General features: G+C 38.0%; 1 protein-coding gene and 1 long non-coding RNA gene across 11 annotated transcripts in view; both read right to left on the bottom strand.

The window, feature by feature from the left end:
- The window catches only part of TTLL4A (Tubulin tyrosine ligase-like 4A), a 673,269-nt gene that overhangs the window by 208,333 nt on the left and 441,175 nt on the right, over positions 1–23,761 (bottom strand). For all 10 annotated transcript variants that reach the window (XR_012719464.1, XR_012719465.1, XR_012719467.1 and 7 more), the window contains 2 exons: positions 15,389–15,828; positions 15,158–15,325 (listed from right to left, as the gene is read on the bottom strand). Coding sequence is in view for 5 of the 10 variants with exons in the window: in XM_075295709.1 (XP_075151824.1) it covers positions 15,158–15,325; positions 15,389–15,828 (608 nt within the window). In the remaining 5 variants the exon portion in view is untranslated. The remainder of the gene's footprint in view (positions 1–15,157; positions 15,326–15,388; positions 15,829–23,761) is intronic.
- Positions 17,804–18,508, bottom strand: LOC142225869 (uncharacterized). The gene is made up of 2 exons (XR_012719469.1): positions 18,369–18,508; positions 17,804–18,309 (listed from the first exon to the last, which is right to left on the bottom strand). It is a non-coding gene; the product is annotated as an uncharacterized LOC142225869 (long non-coding RNA).

Genomic DNA, 23,761 nt, shown 5'->3' with positions numbered 1-23,761 from the left:
ACAAATATGACAAAGCATTTATTTATGAAAATTCTACGTTTCTGTATAGTGGACATTCGATATTTTCAATACAACGGAAAAATATATAGGCAGAAAAAAGGTTTACCCATGGGATCACCTGCATCTCCGGTCATAGCAGACATTTTAATGGAAAAATTGTTAAATACATCTATGGACAAGTTAAAAGAAAACCCCAAAATCACGACTAAGTACGTTGACGATCTTTGCGATATTAAAAAAGGACGAAATAGATAACACTTTAAAATTCCTTAATGAATTTCATAAAAGCATACGTTTTACAATGGAAATAGAAGCAAATAATAAACTATCTTACTTGGACATACTACTAATAAAAGAAAATGGAAAACTTATCACAGACTGGTATCAGAAAGATACATCATCAGGAAGAATAATGAACTTCTATTCCAATCATCCAAGATGCATGTTAATAAATACGGCAAAAAACTTCGTAAACAGAGTACGGACAATCAGCGAAAATAAATTTCATATAAACAACAGACAAAAGCTGCAAAATACACTTGAGGAAAATAATTTTCTACCAAAACTAATCAAAGAATTAATTTCATCATACAAACCTTGCTTGGACAAAGAAAAGATAGAGAAAGAACCCAAAATTTACAGATCCTTATCCTATTTAAAAGGAATTTCAGAAAAGATTACAAACTCGAACATAGTAGACAGATATAAAGTTAATATTGCACATAAAAATTACAATACACTAAAAAACATTTTCACAAAAACTAAAGACAAGACACCAATTATGGAAACATCTAATGTTATTTATCAAATAACATGCAATGGAGGGAGCCTCCGTGGGCAACAAAGAACCATGTGACAAAATGTATATTGGAACTACAAAAAATAAATTAAAAACAAGACTGTCGGGACACAAATCAGACATAAAACTTCGCAATAGTAACAAACTCCAAAAAACAGCGTGCAACACACTGTGCGACAACGAAACATCACCCGAACTTTGACAATGTGAGAGTATTGGAGAGAGAGCAGCAACATCAAACGATTAACATTAGAAATGCTGTACATTAACAATGTACCAACAGAGAAGGGAATGAACTATAAATCAGACACAGATAACATTGCTCACATATACAGACACATCATAAATAAGACAAGTAGATATACGAGTACTCTGCATTAGAGAAAGCAAGAGGGAAATCAGTGCAATAAGCTTTATGTGTTGTTATTGTTTTCCACCTGAATGTTTTGTATACGTAAGAGTATAATGAAATTCTTTTTGTATTTCCTGTTCTCCTGATACTTGTTGATATACATTTGTTAAAATATTTAATTATTGAAGGAAAAAAATTGTAAACTAAAATCAATAAATAGTAACCACTATAATTACTTGTAATTTGAAAAACAATTTGTTGATAAATAATTTACATGTCATGATTAAAATTATCAAATCATTTCTATTGTAGATCTACTCCTGATGAAGCAATTCAATGTAATTGCGAAATATTGAAGAATAAAGAAACCAATACATACAAAAAAACGATCTCAAGCTTGAATAATAATTTTCTATTGAATAAAAGAAAGATCGAATAAAATCAAAATTTCTAATTTTTCTTTCATTTTAAAATTCTAATTTTTAATTCGAGTCACCTAATTATAAGAACAAAACGGCTTTATAGAAAAGATTATCGTCTTTTGAACAAGGAAAAACCTTTATATTAGAGAAATGCGTCTTTTATGATAAAAAAGCATTCGTATTTTAAGGACATGAAATCTTTGGACTCAGGACAATATTTTTTTCAGTGTACTTGTTGTTTACGCGTTTGGTTCTACACATTAAAATACAAATAAAAAGAAATTAACTCCCATTTTTATGAACGCCCGTTAGAGCAAGGGTAGCTAATCAATTTTTAAGCCGTTGAAGGGATATGACTATAATTATATAACATTAAAAATAAACCCAACAAATTGAAAATATTTAATATCTTTCTAACATTAAATTTGTAAACAAAACTGACATATGTACACCCTAAAAAAATCGCTTCTCTAACATATGTTCCAAACATATTTTGCAGGAAGCATATATATTATTGGCTACTGCCGAAACATTAATATGCGTGTTTTATGTGAACATATTGTATGTTTGGAAGCATTTTGAGCCCAAACATATTATATGCTTGGAAGAATTCTCCCCAAAGAAGATTGTGCTCATTCCCTCACATAATTTTCATTTCCACGAAATTTTTTAGTTCTTGGCACCTTTTTCTGTAATACAAATAATGTTGAAGAAATTATTAAATTTTTTAAATTTCACCTGGACGGAGAATCGAACCGAGGACCATACAGTTTGTAAGCCATCACGCTATCCACTGGGCTACATAGCTGTTATGGCCATCAATAGACAATTATCGTTATAAGTTATATTTATGTAGCATAGTCTGCAGCGCCCACGAGCCGATGCAAACAAAACAATATTTAACAGAAACATACATTTGTTTGCCACGTGGAGCAATGGTTAGCATGTCCGCCTGCTCCGACCGTACACCATTTTTTTTTTTTAATTTACACATTTATATTTATACTATATTAAATTTTTATAATGATACTTCGAAATGTGGGTTATTAAAGATTTAGTCAGAAACAGTGCTTGATATAAACGAAATGGACTGAGCTTTTGGATAAAATATTATTTTTTTTAATGGAAAAATAACAATTTTGTAATAAAAAACTGTTTTTGGTATAAAAGTTTGAAATTTTGGAAGGAATCCAAAAACTCTAACAAAACAAGAACGTGGAGTCGAGTATAAACATAATATACACATAAATTTATTTAGGCGTGTACAGTTTTTTACTAGCATTTAACACCATTTTAAATGCATTTAAAACTTATCGTGTTTTGTACTTAATTTCATTTTTACCTTTAAGGCCGGTATTAAGTTGGCATTATTGCTCTAAAATGACCCTGTTTTGCCTTTTACTTTTCTTTAATAATTCATTTTAAAGAAAATAAACTTTTTCAATTGTTGTAGCTGCAAAACTCGAACTTAATGTCCGCTTTTGTATGTGAAGGTGTCCGTCAAGTCCTCTTGGACTACTTATTAATAAAGGGGAACTAAACTTTGTTTTTATACATTTTACTGTTTAATTTTTCACTGTTTCCTCCTTTTTTCATTTTACTGTCCCAACTCTAAAAAGAGTAGTGCCCTTTCGTTATTTTTATGAAGATCCCTTTGTAATTTTTGTATATTTTTCACCGTTTCTTTTTAATTTCCTTTGTCTGAATATTTTGACTTACTTCTCGTACGTTCCGATTTCTTTTAACGAACCAAGAAAAAAATTGTGCCCATAATGCCAAAATGATAAACACAACACATGTCCACACATACATAAAATGCTGCTCTCAAGGCGAAAGCACATGCTGTTTTTTTTTTTTAATGTCTATTCTCTTTACTCCGAATACTCATTCTAATATTCAAATTAAATAATATTTAGACTTAAGCATATCAAATTTTTGGCCTTGTCATAAAACAGTTTTCCGAAACAACATACAAGCGGTTTCACACAAGTTGCTCTCTTTTGATTCTCTCGCTGTGTTATGTTGATATCTTTCGTCAACCCTCCCGGTTTCCATCTCTATTTCTTTCTCTATACTATCTCTCTCTCTCTGAATAAAATATCACAACATATATATGTTTACTCGAAATTTGTAAATGCATATATGTTTACATTTTATTTTTATTATTTTCATCTATGGATTAAACCCTTACAGACTAACAGTAATATATTACATTATATACATATCGTTTGTTAATATATCAAGTATTTAATAATAATGTTATCTTTTTCTTTACATTGTATTTCTCTTCTGACAAATCAAGATAATAATAAAATTTATTGAATTCTTTACAAATTACAAAAAGAATTCAACAGTTTCAAGCGTTGTGCCATTCAAGTTATAATTCGTGTCGATATAATTTAATCTATAAAAAGAGATATGCTTGCATTTCCTTATGTTCAGTTCCATCATATTTGATGAGCACCATCTGTACATGCTATTCAGATCAGATTGGAGTAAGGATTGGTCATCACTATTCCGAATAATCTTTATAATTTTAACATCGTCAGCATACATGAGAGTGTAACCATATTTAATGGCTGATGGAAGGTCATTTATAAATAAGCAGAACAATAGAGGGCCAAGATGACTGCCTTGTGGAACACCAGAAGGCACATGTATTGATTTTGAAATAATGTTATCAAATACTACAAATTGTGTACGATTCTTTAGATAACTTTCAAACCAGGATACCATTAATTCACTGAAGCCCATGCGATGCAGTTTGTACAGTAAAAGTGAATGGTTTACTTTGTCAAACGCCTTACTAAAATCAGTATAAATGACATCAGTCTGTAAACGATCTCTAAAGCCTTCATTAACCATTGTAGTCAATTCCAAGATATTTGTTATGGTCGAACAAGATTTACGGAAGCCGTGTTGTTTAGGCGATAGAAGAGAGGAGACTTGATGATTCAAAATAACAGAAATAATTTTCTCCAACAGTTTTGGAATAGCAGTTAATTTATCAATGCCTCTATAATTCGTAATATCTGACTTGCTTCCATTTTTAAATAGCGGAATGATAAATGAATTCTTCCACAACGTAGGAAAGTGACCTGTGCGCAAAGATTCATTAAACAGAAATGAAAGAGCAGTCGAAAGAGAATGAGCACAATATTTGAGGATGTTACTGGGAATCCCATCAGGGCCCGGGCGATATGAACATTTTATCTTTTCCATATAACTCATCACAATATCAGGAGAAATAAATGGAGTAGTGAATGTCGAATATTCCTGTATCTTATATGGGTACGCATCAGATTGCTTGAAATCCTTATGGCAGTAAGTTGTTGCAAAGAACTTTGAAAACAAATTACATATAGATTCATTATCATCCCCTTCAACAGCACCATAGTGAAGGGTTCTTGGATACACATTTGATTGACGTTTAGAATTAACAAATCTGTAAAATGACTTTGGATTAAGCTTCAGTTCATTTTTAATTTTCGATAAATAATTGTTATAGGATTGTTTATTCCACAGGTTGTATTCTCAACGAGCAATTGAGTAGTTTGCATAGTCAGTCGCATATCCAGATTTTTTATACTTTTTATAAAGTTTATTCTTTCTATTCTTCAAGTTACGTAATTTACTGTCATTCCAAGGTGGACCAGTGTGAGAAGTTATTCGAATTAATGGAACAGATTGGGCAATGAATGAATTCAAAGTTTCATAAAATGTATTTATTGATTCATCAAGATTTCTCGCTGGTAAGATTTTATTCCAATCCACATTTAATAGTAATGAGTTCAGTTTTTCGTAATCAGTTCTATTAAAAGAGAATATTTTATCAGTTTTCAATACGAGTTTTTTTCGCATAGATCTCGAAAAAGACATATTTATATTCATACAGACAGTGGGATGATGAACATCTTCAGGATTTACAACGGCGTTGACGCGAGATAAAAACACATCTTTTAGTTCATTTGTAAAAAACAAATCAAGTAATTTATTTTTTGAATTTTGTATGTTGCTAATTTGAAAAAGTCCATCTTTTAACAAGTTTTCAAAAAATTCAGATTGATATCCATTTCTTAGCATTGGTACGGAGTAATTCATTTCCTCACAATATTTCCATGTAATAGATGGAATGTTAAAATCACCAGACAAAACAATCAAATCAGAGGATCTCGCAGTAGATAGGACCGATTGGATAGCAGTCAAATGAGCATTATAAACATCGTTACAAGAACCAGGAGGAATATAGGAGCAAGTCACAAACAATGAATTATCGCCGCACCTTATTTTCACTCCTAAATATTCAATTTGAAGTTCATTTGGAATATCAATTTTTGATGAAGCAAATTTCGAAGAAACAGCAATTAGGACGCCGCCACCAGATTTCTTCAAATCATTTGTGCGGTCACATCTATAAATTTGGTACTGGAATTTTCAGTTGGTGATTGTAACACTATGTCCAAGTTTGAAGAATTATCAAGAAGATTCTTATATTTTTTAAAGCGATCTGAGATCAAATCAAAATCCCTCGAAATATCATCGAATCTGGCTCTACAGTTTTTAAAAAAGGTAAAAAACACGCCATCAATATGTTTGCACTTTTCACAGCACCACCGCAGACCCTTATCTTCACGTAAGTTCTCAATTGTGCGTGCTGCTAATTGCGCACATTTTGAATGGTAACTTGTTGAACAAATCCAGCACGAAATCATTTGTTCATCCAATTTAGTGATACGACACGACGGTATAGCCAAGCCATTTTTCAATTTTTCTTAATATCTCAAAGACAAGAATGTGGATGCAAATATATTTCGAACAATTTCGAAATGAATAAATATATGATTCAGACTTGAAATCAAATGGGAAATTTAATACGTAAAATCCAAAGTATACTTCTAGGCATATACAAAATCAGAGTTGAGGTTAGGTTAGCAAATTCAGTACTTAGCTATTTCAACAACCAGTGATTAGTACTTAGCCTGATCAACAACCACAGAAAAACTTTTGAAGTGAGCTTTTATCAATCGAAACAGAATGAGAACAGTGGAATGACGTTTCGCTGGCCAACACTATTGAGTGAGGAGTAAGCTGACGTTTCTAATTTGTGTGCTCACAGGTCAAAGCGCCTTTTCTCTTTGTTTACAGAAACCACGAAACAACAACAAAAACTGAAATATTTAATATTTATAAAAATACAGCTTTCAACACAAAACAGCTCAAACGAAATATGTCGAACAGAATACAAAAGCTTTAGATCACGTTAAGCACCGGTTTTAGCACAAGTTAAGCGAGATATTCACAATGAAATTTTAATTTTAATTGGAGCAACTTGAAAACACGTCCAACAATGTAACAATGTTTTATATTATTTTTATGAAACATTCATGCCCCAAACATAGTATATTCTAACATATGTGTCCCAAACATTTAGAGTTAGTTTAGGAACATTACATGTTTGCACTTAAATATATTGTGTTTAAAAATTGTGCCCGAAACACATTTTGTTTATTTCGGAACATATGAAAAACATATTTTTCTAACAGTGTATATACTTGAATTTTTTGTTTTTATTTTTTTGTAATACTGCAACTACCTAGGATTATTATTTCAACCGTCGAACGGAACGGACGTGTTTTTTAATAGCGGATAAAATCATCGTAATAAGTACCTACTACGAATTTCAAGTGTGGTGGGATATTAGGCCACCATGCGAGAAATTCAAAGACATCCACTGGGTTGCTAACTTCAGGGCCCAGTGGACGGGTATCGACTGGAGTTATAAATTTGGGCAATGACCAAGAGTTAGGCCCAATTAGTCGACCTGTAGACGGGTCGACAGGTGGCAACAATTTGACAAGTCGGACCTTTTCCAAGGTAACGGCATCAAAAGGAGGTAATCCCTCACGAAAGAGATTCAAAGAACGCAGAAATGCTTTGTTTATCCTAAAGAAATTAGGATCAGTCGACCCAAGCACGTTGCCGGCTAAACAAAGCGATTCCTTAAAATGGGCTCAAGGAATTCTTGAGGCTGGAAAAAGGGAACGATCACCGGATGAGCTGCCATCCTCCAAAAGGGATCAACGATCGTTTGCCTCAGTTGCTAAAGACAGCCTTGTGATGGCTATCATAAATAAAGGAGCATTGGACGGTATGGTTCCAAAGCAAAAATGGGGGGAAATTGAGAATGCTTTGTCTGGCGTCTACTCACAGGTGCTGGAAAAGTTTCCCGGCCCAGATCCTCGACACCAAGAGGCTGGTTGGTATCAAGGACGATTTAAGCTAGTCGCATTTGAGGACCAGAGGTCTTTAGAATGTTTTAAAGCTGCTCTGATACTAATTGGTGAAGTTTGGGAAGGAGCTGCTCTAGAGTTAGTCGAGAAGAAAGACATACCGGCTAGACCAAGAGCACATGCGTGGATACCTGTAAACCCTCCTGACCCTGAATCTATTTTAAATAGACTGAAACAATGCAATCCAGATCTTCCAACAGCTGATTGGAAGGTTGGCCGTTTGGATGAAGTGGATGGGCCAAGACTGCATGCAGTGTTTATATTGAACACTCAGTCTTTGCCACATCTAGCAAAGTCCCAGGGCCGTGTATGTTATGGCTTTCATTATATCCAAATGAAGGTGTATAAAAACGATCAGCTAAAGGATTCAGAAATGGACAAGCCTCTGTCTGAATCAGAAGTAAGCGGATCCTCTTGCGAAGTCGAGGGGGATACCAAGACATTTGAAGACATGGATAGATACCGTATGCGTGAGGAGGCTTCTACCGCCTCAGAACTCACCAAAGTTGAACCTATGGTTATTGCGAGAGTCACCGATATCTCTGAAGAGGACATTCTTGATGACTCGATTGAAGCGGCTGATGTGACGGTTGTTGAAAATCTCGATGGTCCTACGGATCCTCCAGATAAATCTTCATCATTGTAAGGCTGCATGTGCTGCCTTAAAAGTTCTCCTGATGAAAGGAGACATAGATATAGTTCTTATTCAAGAACCATATGTTTATAAAAACAAAATATGTGAATTAAGTACTCCGGGGTTCAAACTATTGCAGTATACTGGTAATGATGTAAATCGAGCCTGTATAATTGCTAAAAACGAGCTCAACTTGTTTCTGCTTCCTTCAATGTGCAATACAGACACTGTCGTTGCAAGTTTAGAAATAGCCAAATGCAAATATTGGGTATCTTCGGTCTACATGGGACATGACAGGGAGATGCCTCCATATGCCGTTAAGACCTTAGTGGAGGAGTCACTGAAAACAAAGACGAAACTCATTATGGGATGCGATGCGAATGCACATCATAGTATATGGGGAAGTAGTGATACTAATGCCAGGGGAGAGTCGCTAATAGAGTTTATTTTGCGTACTAATCTGGTAGTTTGCAACAAGGGAGATGTCCCAACCTTTGTCACTAAAAACAGGCAAGAGGTTTTGGACATCACCTTGGCCTCGCAAGAACTGAATGAAATGATATCTGAGTGGCAGGTTTTAAGTGAACACAGCTTCTCAGACCATCGCTACATCAGTTTCAAATTTGATGTTCATATCACCAAGATCATATTTCCGCCAAATGTTAGGAAAGCTGACTGGAATAGGTATAGGGAATCGTTCAATATGATGATACCGGAAATAACAGAGACAAATATGAGAAATGTGCAAGATATCGAACACGCAGTGGAGCGGATTACTAAGGCCTTCAACATCTCACTGAAAGCTGCATGCCCTAGAGGAAAGCCAAGGGGGAAACATCGACCACCATGGTGGTCTACGGAATTAAGTAATATGAGGAAATCCTGCAGGAAGCTCTTTAACAAGGCAAAGTCCACCAGAGCCCCTGAGGACTGGGACGCTTACAAGAAGAATCTGAGAGGATACAAGCGAGAACTGAGAAAGGCTCAGCATAACTCTTGGAATGCTTACTGCAGCAGTATTGAGAATACGTCCGAGGCTTCCAGACTACGGATAGTTCTAGCATCCACCAACTCCGCTCCAGGTTTCATTAAAACATCGGAGGGCAATTGGACAACGTCCAGTGAGGAGACGCTGGAGGTACTATTGGACACACATTTTCCTGGAAATCAGACGGTTGAACCATGTACTGGCGGTGCCACAGTGGCTCAGCGGTCGTTTCCTATCGAGGAAATTGTATCGGAAACTAGAATAAGATGGGCGCTAAATAGATTTGGACCATTCAAATCCCCTGGACCTGATGGAATTACTCCGGCGGAGTTACAAGCTGTAACTAACAAAATTATCCCCTGGTTGTCGGCGATATATAAAGGATGTATCAACTTATCATATATCCCAGGAAAGTGGAGGGAAACAAAAGTCGTTTTCATACCTAAAGCGGGAAAAGCCTCTCACTCGAGGGCGAAGGATTTCCGACCAATCAGCTTATCCTCATTCCTACTTAAGACTCTGGAGAGGATGATAGATATTTATCTTAGAACTAGCATCGATTCAAGTTTGTTCTCGAAACGACAGCATGCATACTCGAAGGGCAGGTCTACTGAGACCGCACTACATGAACTAGTCAGCTTTATTGAAAGCTCACTATCTGTCAAAGAATACACAATCGTGGCGTTTCTAGACATCGAAGGGGCGTTCAATAATGTCCATCCGAACTCGATATTAAATGGACTGACAACTCTGAATGTTGATCCATGTATACTCAGGCTGTTAGACGAACTGCTAATGAAGAGACGTATTTCAGCCACACTAAGACAAGCAAACATACAAAAGTATGTGAACAGAGGCACTCCCCAAGGAGGAGTTCTATCACCTCTTCTTTGGAATGTTGCTATAAATAGCCTTCTGGTTACTCTAGAAAAAGAAAGGATAAAAGTGGTGGCATACGCAGATGATGTAGGTCTGGCAGTCAGGGGAAAATTCCCATCCACAATCAGAGATATTATTCAGAGGGCCCTCCGGATGACTGAACAATGGGCGAAAGACAATGGTCTTGGGGTAAATCCTGCAAAGACAGAATTAGTCATGTACTGCAAAGATCGCAAAACTCCCACGGTTAGGCCTATTTCCTTAGGGGGTATTGAAATTCCCTTTGGTGATTGTGCAAAATACCTTGGCGTTATTTTGGACAGGAAGCTGAACTTTAAGCTTAATATTGAAGAAAGGGCGAGGAAGGCAACTGTAGCTTTGTACTCGTGCAAAAAGGCAATAGGAAAAAAGTGGGGACTAAAACCAAAAATTGTGCATTGGCTATACACGGCAGTGGTTAGACCTATAATGCTATATGGTGTTCTAGTCTGGTGGTCGGCACTTCACCAGCCGACAAGTTTAGACAAAGTTCAGCGTATGGCGTGCTTGTGTATTTCAGGCGCATTCAGCAAGACAGGAACAAATTCCCTTAATGTCATGCTGCATCTATTGCCTTTAGACATTTTGGCCAAACAGTCAGCTGCAACAACGGCTGTGCGGTTGCGCGAACTATCGCTGTGGTCGGAAAAAGGTTACGGTCACAGTTCTGTCCTCAAAATAATGTCAGATGTGCCTAACGTAGTGGATTACACTTTGGCGAGTCCACTATTCGACAAAAAGTTTGAGACTCTAATCCCCAACAGTGAGGCGTGGTGCACACAGACCCCGGGGAATAAAGAATATATAGATTTCTGCACTGATGGCTCCAAATTGGATGGACAAGTGGGTTTCGGAGTATATTCTAATGATCTGGAACTTCAAATAGCGAAAAGATTACCTAATCACTGTAGTGTTTATCAGGCTGAAATATTAGCAATAAGAGAGGTGGCGAATTGGCTGAGAAGTAATGTTCCAAAAAATGTAGGCATTAATATATACTCAGACAGTCAACCTGCAATAAAATCCGTGGACTCTGTGTTCCTCAACTCGAAAACGGCCATCGATTGCCGCAAATCTCTCAATGAGATGGCTGAGCAGTACAATATTCACCTAATATGGGTGCCTGTACACAGGAACATACCGGGGAACTGCGAAGCGGTTCGTAGATATAGTTCTTATTCAAGAACCATACATATATAAGAACAAGATCTGTGAATTAAGCACTCCGGGTTTCAAACTTTTGCATAATACCGGTAACGATATAAATCGAACATGTATAATTGCTAAAAACGAACTAAACTTGTTTCTGCTTCCTTCATTGAGCAGTGCAGACACTGTCGTAGCCAGTCTAGAGATATCCAAATGCAAATATTGGGTATCTTCGGTCTACATGGGACATGGTAGGGAGATGCCACCCTGTGCCGTTAAGACCTTAGTTGAGGAGTCACTAAAAACAAAGACAAAATTCATTATGGGATGCGATGCAAATGCACATCATAGTATTTGGGGAAGTAGTGATACTAATGCAAGGGGAGAGTCGCTATTAGAGTTCATTTTGCGTACTAACCTGGTAGTTTGCAACAAGGGAGATGCACCAACCTTCGTCACCAGAAACAGGCAAGAGGTTTTGGACGTCACGGAACTGAATGATAAGATATCTGAGTGGCAAGTTTTGAGGGAACATAGCTTCTCAGATCATCGCTACATCAGTTTCAGATTGGCTGTTCGTACTGCAAAGACCATATTTCCGCCAAATGTTAGGAAAGCTGAATGGAATAGGTATAGGGAGTCGTTCAATTTGATGATACCGGAAATGCCAGAGACAGATATGAGCACTGTGCAAGATATCGAACACGTAGTGGAGCGGATTACTAAGGCCTTCAACATGTCACTGAAAGCTGCTTGCCCTAGAGGAAAGCCAAGGGGAAAAATTGGCCGCCATGATGGACTATGGAGTTAAGTAATATGAGGAAATCCTGCAGGAAGCTCTTTAACAAAGCAAAGTCCACAAGAGCTCCGGAGGAATGGGACACTTACAAGATGAATCTGAGAGCATATAAACTAGAACTGAGAAGGTCTCAACAAAACTCTTGGGATGATTACTGTAGCAGTATTGAGAATACGTCAGAGGCTTCCAGACTACGGAAGGTTCTAGCATCCACCAACTCCGCTCCAGGTTTCATTGAAACATCGGAGGGCAATTGGACAACGTCCAGTGAGGAGACGCTGGAGGTACTATTGGACACACATTTTAATGGAAAGCAGAAGATTGAACCAGGTTCTGGCGGTGCCACAGTGGCTCAGCGGTCGTTTCCTATCGAGGAAATTGTATCGGAATCTAGAATAAAATGGGCTTTAAATAGCTTTGGACCATTCAAATCCCCCGTACCTGATGGAATTACTCCGGCGGAATTACAAGCAGTGGCTGAAAGAATTATCCCCTGGTTGACGGTGATATATAAACGATGTGTAAACTTAGCATATATTCCAGAAAAGTGGAGAGAAACAAAAGTCGTCTTCATACCTAAAGCGGGAAAAGCCTCTCGCTCGAGTGCGAAGGATTTCCGACCAATCACCTTATCCTCATTCCTACTTAAGACCCTGGAGAGGATGATAGGCATGTATCTTAGAACTAGGTTAGGTTAGGTTAGGTGGCAGCCCGATGTATCAGGCTCACTTAGACTATTCAGTCCATTGTGATACCACATTGGTGAACTTCTCTCTTATCACTGAGTGCTGCCCGATTCCATGTTAAGCTCAATGACAAGGGACCTCCTTTTTATAGCCGAGTCCGAACGGCGTTCCACATTGGAGTGAAACCACTTAGAGAAGCTTTGAAACCCTCAGAAATGTCACCAGCATTACTGAGGTGGGATAATCCACCGCTGAAAAACTTTTTGGTGTTCGGTTGAAGCAGGAATCGAACCCGCGACCTTGTGTATGCAAGGCGGGCATGCTAACCATTGCACCACGGTGGCTCCCATCTTAGAACTAGCGTGGATTCAAGTTTGCTCTCGAAACGACAGCTTTATTGAACTAGTCAGCTTTATTGAAAGCTCACTATCTGTCAAATCCAACAAAGACAGAATTAGTCATGTACTGCAAAGATCGCAAAACGGTTAGGCCCATTTCCTTAGGGGGTATTGAAATTCCCTTTGGTGAGTGTGCAAAATACCTTGGCGTTATTTTGGACAGGAAGCTGAGTTTTAGGCTTAATATTGAAGAAAGGGCGAGAAAAGCCACGGTAGCTTGTATTCGTGCAAAAAGGCAAGAGGGAAAAAGTGGGGACTAAAACCAAAAATTGTGCATTGGCTATACACGGCAGTAGTTAGACCTATAATGCTATATGGTGTTGTAGTCTGGTGGCCGGCACTTCAGCAGCCGACAAGTTTAGATAAAGTTCAACGTATGGCTTGCTTGGGTATCTCAGGTGCATTCAGTAAGACTGGAACAGATTCCCTTAATGTCATGCTGCACCTATTGCCTTTAGACATTTTGGCCAAACAGTCAGCTGCAACAACGGCTGTGCGGTTGCGCGAGCTATCGCTGTGGTCGGAAAAAAATGTACGGTCATAGTTCGGTCCTCAAAGTAATGTCAGATGTGCCTAACGTAGTGGATTACACCCTGGCAAAACCACTTTCCGACAAAAAGTTTGAAACGCTAATTCCCAACAGTGAGGCGTGGTGTACACAGACCCCGGGGAATAAAAGATATATAGATTTCTATACTGATGGCTCCAAATTGAATGGACAAGTGGGGTTCGGAGTATATTCTAAAGATCTGGAAATTCGAATAGCGAAAAGATTACCTAAACACTGTAGTATTTTTCAGGCTGAAATATTGGCAATAAGAGAGGTGGTGAATTGGCTGAGAAGTAATGTTCCAACAAATTTTGTCATTAATATATACTCAGACAGTCAATCTGCAATAAAATCCTTGGACTCTGCGTTCCTTAACTCGAAAACGGCCATAGACTGCCGCAAATCTCTCAACGAGATGGCTGAGCAGTACAATATTCACCTAATATGGGTGTCTGGCCATAGGGACATACCGGGGAACTGCGAAGCAGATGAGTTAGCAAGGCTAGGAACTACCTTACATATTCCAGGAAAACTAGAATCTGTTGGTATGCCTCTGGCCACCTGCAAGCTCTTACTGCGTGAGAAGGCTGTTATGATGGCCAATATTTGATGGGAGAATTGCAAGGGTTGTAACGACAACAAGCAAATATGGCCCCATTTAAACTTAAACCGCACACTAGATATACTAGTGTTCTCAAGGCGTCAGATAGCACTCCTGATATCTGCTATAACGGGTCGCTGCCTGATAGGCGAATTTGAAAAAACTATAGGTGCGAAGAATAATGACTATTGTATAAGCTGTCATGATTTGGAGGAAAAGGAATCAATTAAACACCTTTGTGTGAGTGCCCTGCTTTTTGTGTAAGGCGTTAGTGAATTTTAGGAGCATATAGCTTTAGATTATTGGCGGACCTTGAAAACGTTAACTTAAGCAGTTTGTTAATGTTTTTGGAGCAATCTGGTTGGTTCAACAAAAGTAAATAATAGAGAAGTTTCAGTGATTAAGACTAGAAGTGCCCATATGTAATAGGTACTTTTAGTTAAATGTGGTATCACAATGGACTGAATAGTCTAAGTGAGCCTGAAATTTAATCGGACTGCCACTTTAACCTATCCTAACCTGGAATATGCATATATTTCTTATAAATGTGTTATAGTACGTATTTATTTACCTTATCACGGTCCTCCATGGTTTTTCGTGCGAAGGTGCTGTGTTTTATTTTTTCTGATCTCGATAAATAATTGATATAAATTCTTTCGTCATAGCATATCGGTCCTGGTTGCAATGCCATTTCCAGAGCAATTTCTTTTTGACGCTCTATTGCAAGTTTCGGTGGTACCTATACGAAAAAACATTAAGTTGAATTTATATTTGAAAAATATATACAACAGTTTGGGCTTACATTATAAAGTGCTGTGTTCAGTACGCTTTGTACAAGAGGGGCTTTCACGTGAGCGTCTAATGGTAACTCCGAGTGCAATGACGGAGAAATGTTTACTTCCAATAACCAGGGAATTAAATCGGCATCAAGTAGAACATCAAATCCAAATAGCTCGAAGCAGCTGTACTTCGATTCGACATTAGTACGTATCATGTTATTAATAGAATTTTCGCCCGCAAGAATTGTCCGCAAGACTAAGCTTCTTAAGGAATCCCATAACAGTTCAGTACGTACTCCGCGACCACGTAGGTAGTTCCATAATGATTTAATAGTCCATTTGTGACCTTGACATGCATTAACATCTTCGTTTTTGGAATAATTTGAAGAGAATTTGTTAATGCTATAATTTGTTAAATGCATGCAACGATCCCCTAGAGTGTCAGATTTGTCGCTGTATTTTACTGGAATTATAAATAGAAACATGTTTTTGAAAATTGAATGGGTCAACATATTTTGGTTATAAAAAGCAGAAACAATTCCGATCCGTGAAAACTATAAGTTTGGGGCTTAGTGTTCCTTAACTCGAAAACGGCTATCGACTGCCGCAAATCTCTCAACGAAATGGCTGACCAGTACAATATTCACCTAATATGGGTGCCCGGTCATAGAAACTTACCGGGGAGCTGCGAAGCGGATGAGTTAGCAAGGCTAGGAACTACCTTACATATTCCAGGGGAACTAGAATCTGTTGGTATGCCTCTGGCTACCTGTAAGCTCTTACTGCGTCATCCGGCTGTTATGATGGCAAATGTTCCATAGGAGAATTGCAAGGGTTGTAATGCCACACAGTCGTTCCAACTCGCTTTTTTGGAAATAATTCTGCAAACTTTTGAACGGATAAAGATATCAACATAACTTTCAAAATTTCAAGTAAATCGAAGTAAAACTCTGGTCTTGGAGTGAAAATTTAGTTTCCGGTGGTCATGTAAGTGTATATCAGACAATAGATATATATGGGAGCTATCTAAATCTGAACCGATTTCCACCAAATTTTGCACACTTCACTATACTCTAACTAGACTTCTCGTACAAAATTTCACGCAAATCTAAGCAAAAATCTGGCTTCTGGGGCCATATATAACTCTGACCAAATCCGGTTTTACTGTTTTATGGCCCCAGAAGCCAGATTTTTGCTTAGACGGTGTTGACACCACTGCCAGTCTCGTATACAAAGTTATCGATAAACATTATATTTGAGAATAACTCTTTTATTTGAGTAGTTAGCCATATTAGAATTTATATTTGTTTTTTTTTTATTAACGAAAGAAAATTCCAAGCGCCTGTAAAGTTGCGCTTTAATTGTTAAAGAGCATAGAAGACCGCTGTGTCGTAACCTTATATGAAGTTCGTACTTAGTTTCCTAACCAAAAAAGTGTGTAATTTGTTTATGAATAATTATTAATGAGCCATGAATTAATGTAATGGATATATTTTAGGAATTTTATTCGTAAGCGTTGAAATAAAGATACCAAGCATTATTTCTTCGTTTTGGTTTATAATATATTGGGAAACGAAGTACTGGGGCAGATTCCCCTTAACATTTTTAAAATTCTTTTTTGTGGAGATTGACAACACAACATTGCTGGAGAGTTCCCCGTACAGACAACTTTAATAATCGGCCGATATACCGTAAGTCCCAAATCATGTCTCATTCTTCACAGGGTCAACCACTACTCCAACGCAATCCCAATGTAAGTACTAATAATTCCCAAAGCAAATGCCAGATCTGTCTTAAGCCACTGGAGGAGAACAACACAGTAAGCTGCAATTCATGTCACGTGGGTTTTCACTTGTCGTGCGTAAGTGCAGTTTCTACCATAACTACATGGAATTGCGTGGCTTGTAGAGTTCGTTTGGATGCCCCAGGCTCCCCTCACTCCGTTCGAAGTCAGCGAAGTAATGTTTCAAATAGATCTGTTTCCCGTAAGCAATTGCTAGAGCTTCAACAACTAGAAGAAGAAACTCAGCTCAAAAGGGATTATATTAAGGAAAAATACCGTATCCTTCATCAAGCCGAAGACGATAGTAGAGATGGCGATGCTTCCACCCAATCTGTTCATGAGTGGCTGCTTGATCAACCCGATCCCGAAAGTTTGACACCTGGCGTCGACATAATAGAAAACCAAACGCTATTTAATGAAACCACGTACTACCAAATACCCGCAAATAGTATGGAAACACAACAACAACGTCAGCCATCGTCAATTGCACAAGGAAATCTATCAGAAGCCCCTACCGCCCATGCTACGGCCATAGCATCATCGACAATTTCTACAGTTGCCGAAAACAACCAAGTCACAAACTCCATATACTCAACAGCCGGACGGACAGTTTACCGAACAACCACATCTTCAAGTAAAAACAACAACAACAGCATACGTCCCAACATAGAGACCCAAAATCACAGCACTGTTTCATATTTTATTCCTCATGCTCTTCCAAGCACTTCTTTTCATTCTACATTGAATAAATCATCTGCACAAATTCCACATAACAACATACCAAATAATTCGGCACCCACTGTCAATGGGAGCTACCCGCAGGCCACAGTTTCGTTGGATTCGTCCGTTTTACCAGATCAACATTTTGATTTACAGGCAAATCTTACACAGGAACAACTGAATGCTCGTCATACTGTTCCAAGGGATTTACCAATATTCACGGGAAGACCCGAAGAATGGCCACTGTTTAATTCCACATTTGAGTGGTCAACCATGGTGTGTGGTTTAACCGAAGCAGAGAATTTAGTTCGGCTACAAAGGGCATTACAAGGTGAAGCACTTAAATCAGTTCAGCAAATATTAATCCACCCATCTTGTGTACCAGCTGCAATGTCCACGTTAAAGCTTCTTTATGGGCAGCCAGAAAAAATTGTTAGTTCGCTAAAACAAAAAATAAGAAATTTACCAATTGTCAATGTAAACAAATTGGAAACAATTACCTCTTTCGCAATTGAAGTCAAGGGCTTGCAAACAATTATAGAAGCCTGCAATTTACACGACGAACTAAATAATTCGTCTTTGCTACAAGAACTAGTAAAGAAACTGCCAAACTATTTCCAGCTGAATTGGGGTTCGCACAAAATAAATTTGCTAAAGAGTAATGTAAAAGCAAATGTCAAAGAGTTTGCTGAGTGGATCTATGACGTTGGTGTCTCTGCTAACAGTGTCAACATTGAGAGCAGCTCTGCAGATACGTCAGCAGAAAGCCTTACTCGCGTTAGACAGAGGAATGCATATATTCACACTCACTTAGAACAAAACGAGAGGCAATGTATAGTGTGTGATGGAGACTGCAAAAGTGTAGCTAGCTGCAAAGTATTTTTGGCGGCAGATCGAAATGGTAAATGGGATATGATTCGAAAGTACAACCTATGCAAACTATGTTTGTTTCGGCATTATGGTGAATGTCGTCGTAACGTCGAATGCGGCGTTGACGGTTGCAGCATTAGACACAATCCTCTTTTTCATCGACCATCAGATAAACACAATGAAAAACAAAATACAGAAGGAAGTGATCAAAACAAACGTAATTATAATGTACATACCCACAGTGCTGTGAATAAACAAGTATTATTTAAAATCATTCCAATTACTGTTTTTGGTAGCCAAAACCAATTTGTCAATACTTTTGCGTTCATAGACGAAGGATCATCTATAAGTCTAATTAACGAAGATATTGTGAAAAAATTAAATTTAATGGGACGTAAAGAACCACTTTGCTTAAAGTGGACTAATAATATAGAAAGAGATGAGCAAAATTCTCAACGACTCCAAATTAACATGTGTGGCCCAAACCGAAAGCATTGTTCACTGGAAGTTAGAACTGTCACCCAAATGTCTTTGCCTAGTCAAACTATAGACTATTCATATCTATGCCAATTTTTCCCATATTTGAAAGGTCTGCCAATCGATAGTTATAAAAATGCCGTACCAACTGTTTTAATTGGTTTAAATAATATTTTTCTATGCAATCCTATACGCATAAAGGAATCGGATAATGGTGGTCCTACTGCTATCTGTTGTCGATTGGGATGGTTTGTTTGCGGTAATATAAATCAAAAGGAACACCGAGGCTATTTCAGCTGTCATATTTGTGATTGCAATTCATCTTTCGATGCAAGTCTTAGTGACCAATTGAAGCAATTTTATACACTCGAAACTGCCGGAATTTGTAATTCGGAGCATTTGATTGGTAAGGAGGAGCAGAGGGCATTAGCCCTTTTGGAAGAATATACTCGTCAGAGGTCAGATGGTCGTTACGAGACAACTTTACTCTGGCGATACGATGATATAGATCTTCCCGACAGCTACCAAATGGCATTGAAGAGGTTAACTGGGTTAGAAAAGACCCTAGCAAAAAACAAGCACACGCAAAAAAATAATTTTTTCCTCCCAAACGAAATTTTAGACAAACAAAGTTCGTTTCTCATTTGCTTTTCGCTGTAAGGAAGTGTATTTGGAAGAAAAGTATATACTTTTTGTGATAAACGTTTATTCTTTTCCAGGATGTAAAAACAATTTCATAAAGACTAGCTCAAAAAACATTATTTTCTTGCTAATTGCATTGTCCCTCACATCTTTCTCACATCCACGAGGATTTTTAGTTCTTAACACCTTTTCCTGTAATACCAACAATGTAGAAGAAATTATACGATTTTATAAATTTTTAAAATTTTTTTTTACCTTTCGCCTGGACGGAGAATCGAACCGCGGACCATGCACATTGTAAGCCAACACACTAACCACTGAGCTATGTACCTGTTATGGTCATCAATAGATAAATATCCATATAAGTTATATTTATATAGCATAGCTTGCGGCGCCCACGAACCGAATAAACAAAGTTTATTTAACAGAAACAAACATTTAGTTTGGCACCGTGGAGCAGTGGTAGCTACGTCCGACTCTCATGCCAAGGGTCGTGGGTTCGATCCCTGCTTCGGCCAAAGTTTTTTTTTTGCTTTTGTTTTTTTTTTTTACATATATTCCAGATATATTCGGAAGATTCCGAAAAAATGTTCAACATTACATTGTACTATATTAAATTTTGAACTGTAAAATGTGTCTTATTAAAGACCTAAAGTCAGAAAAGAACAGTGTTTGATATAAACGAAATGGACTGTGTTGTTATTTCAAAAATAACTTTTTTTATTGAAAAAATAAAAATTTTGTAACAAACGAAGTTTTTTGGTGACAAAAGTTTAAAATTTTCGAAGCAATTCAAAAAACTCTAACAAAAGAAAAACGTTTTCGGTACACGTTTTCCAAACGTTTTTTTTCTTTGCGTGCAGTTATTCGATGTTTTCGAAAAAACAATGGATGAATACCTAAAAAAAGGATATATTGCGAAGCTTGGCGACAAGGTCGAGAACGAAAAAGGTAAGAAAATATGGTATTTACCTATGTTTCCGGTCTTTAATAAAAATAAGCCCAACAAAACGAGAATAGTCTGGGATGCTGCTGCTAAAGCACATGGGGTGTCGTTAAATTCGATTTTGTTAAAAGGGCCGGATATGATATCTTCATTACCCGGGGTAATATTTAGATTTTGAGAAAAATCGGTGGCTGTTTCAGGTGATATCGAACAAATGTTTCACAGGATATACATCCGAGAAGAAGACTGTGATGCACAGCGCTTCCTTTGGCGAAGTTGCAATACAGAAAGAAGTCCGGACATCTATATTATGAAAGTTATGATTTTTGGCGCTTCGTGTGCACCCTGCACGTCGCAATATATAAAAAACTTAAATGCATCCAAATTTGAAAGTAAATACCCTAAAGCTGTAACAGCTATTGTCAAAAATCATTATGTTGATGATTTTCTAGCTTCGACGGATACAATAGAGGAAGCTAAACAGCTATCGGCTGAGGTTCGTTATATCCATAGCAAAGGCGGCTTCAATATACGCAATTGGTGCTCAAACAGCGTTGATGTTTTACATTTTTTAAATACGGAGGCTAATTGTGAACCAAAGTCTCTTGGCATTAGCACAAACTCAGAGCCAGAAAAGGTTTTGGGTATATTTTGGGTTTCTTCCAAGGACATAATTACGTACAAAATTTCACATACTATCTTTGAAGAAAATAATTTGCGAAATAGAATACCGACGAAGAGGGAAGTGTTGAAAGTTCTTATGAGTATCTATGACCCACTTGGATTGGTCGGTAATTGTTTAATGTATCTGAAAATTGTGCTCCAAGAGATTTGGAGAAGCTCTATTGGATGGGATGAGTCCATAAAGACGCCACAGGCGGAAAAATGGCTCAAATGGGTGTCGTATCTGCCTCAAATTCGAGAATTGGAAATACCACGATGCTACCTCCAAACTTTAAAGAACTACAACAACGGGAATGTTGAGCTTCACACTTTTGTAGACGCTAGTGAAAATGGTTACGCGGCGGTAGCATACTTCAGAATTACCAGTGGTTCCAAAATAATCGTTTCACTAATTGGGTCAAAAACGAGGGTCGCCCCGTTGAAGTTAGTATCTATACCCAGGCTCGAATTGATGGCGGCTTTGATAGGTTCAAGATTCGCAAAAAATGTAATGGAGTGTCATACGATAGATATAAAGAGGCGAGTATTTTGGTCTGACTCTAGGACTGTTTTAAGCTGGATCAGGTCTGATCACCGCAAGTACCACCAGTTTGTGGCATTCCGTGTGAGCGAAATATTGGATATGTCGGATGCAGCAGAATGGCGTTGGATTAGCGGTAAAGAGAATGTAGCAGATGAGGCGACGAAATGGTCTTCCAGTCCAGATTTTTCAAATTCGAACCGTTGGTTTACGGGTCCACCATTTCTCCATCTTCCAGAAACGTCATGGCCTGACAACTACAATGATGTAAGCTCAACTGAGGAAGAGTTAAAGGAACATAATCTTGTCATAGAAGAAGTAAAAGACGAATTTATCAAATTTGAAAGATTTTCGCGTTGGTGCAGGTTACATCGAGCCATGGGATTTGTGATACGATTTGTGGAAAGGTCAAGGAAACGTTGCGACGATTTCTGTATCGAACTCACTCAACATGAGCTTCATGTGGCTGAGAAAATTTTACTGCAAGGGGCACAGAAGCAAGTTTTTAAGGCGGAAATTGAATGTCTCAAAAATAACAAAGAAATACCAAGAAACAGTTCAATTTATAAACTGTGTCCGTTTCTTGATGACAAAGGAATTTTGCGCTTAAATGGAAGAATCGGAAATGCGGAGGTGGAAACTGAAATTAGGTTTCCAGTAATTCTGCCCACATACCACCACGTAACAAAACTTCTTATACTACATTACCATTGCATTTATCACCATGGAAATAATGAAACTATTGTGAATGAAATACGCCAGCGCTATCATATTCCACGATTGCGGGCCATATGTAAGGCTACTGCTAAACAGTGCCAAATGTGCAAGATTAAAAATGCCATCCCGCAACCTCCGCAAATGGCAAAACTGCCTCGCTCTCGCTTAGCTTCCTATGTTTCCCCCTTCACATTTACAGGGGTAGATTTCTTCGGCCCGATTATGATCACTGTGAATAGGCATAAAGAAAAAAGGTATGGAGCGCTATTCACATGTTTGTCGATTAGGGCAGTACACATAGAGGTCGTAAGTACGCTGAATACTAGCTCGTGTATAATAGCTATACGAAGTTTTATGGCACGTCGAGGTACACCAAGGGAATTCTTTAGTGATAACGGCACGAACTTCGTAGGAGCTGAGCGTGAGCTGCGGGAGTCGCTCTCAGAAGTCGATAGAAATGAATTTGTTCGTACCTTTACCACCGCGAATACCAAATGGAATTTTAACCCCCCATCAGCACCTCATATGGGTGGTGCATGGGAGCGTCTGGTGCGATCAGTGAAAACTGTTTTTTATAAAATCTCCCCTCCAAGATGCCCCAGCGAGGAAATTTTAAGAAGTATGTTGGCTGAGGTAGAAAATACTATAAATTCTCGTCCTCTAACGTATATTCCAATTGAAAAGGGCACCGATGAAGCATTAACCCCAAACCACTTCTTATTGGGGAGCTCAAATGGGTTAAAGCCGTTAGCTCTTTATGATGACAGTGGGGTGACATTGAAGGAGAGTTGGCTTAGTTCACAACTATATGCGCAACGTTTTTGGAGGCGCTGGGTAACAGAATATATGCCAACTTTGACTTGTAGAACAAAGTGGTTTGAAAAAGTTAAGCCGTTGGAAGTAGGGGACTTAGTGGTAGTGGTTGACCCGGCTAACCCACGAAATGTTTGGCCTAAAGGAAAAGTAGTTGAAGTTTTTGTGGCCGCCGATGGGCAGGTTCGGAAAGCAAAGGTGCAAACTGCAAGTGGTGTGTTGGA

This window comes from Haematobia irritans, chromosome 2 (assembly GCF_050003625.1).
Source record: "Haematobia irritans isolate KBUSLIRL chromosome 2, ASM5000362v1, whole genome shotgun sequence".
Classification (NCBI taxonomy): domain Eukaryota; kingdom Metazoa; phylum Arthropoda; class Insecta; order Diptera; family Muscidae; genus Haematobia; species Haematobia irritans.
This window is presented reverse-complemented; position numbering and strand designations above follow the sequence as displayed.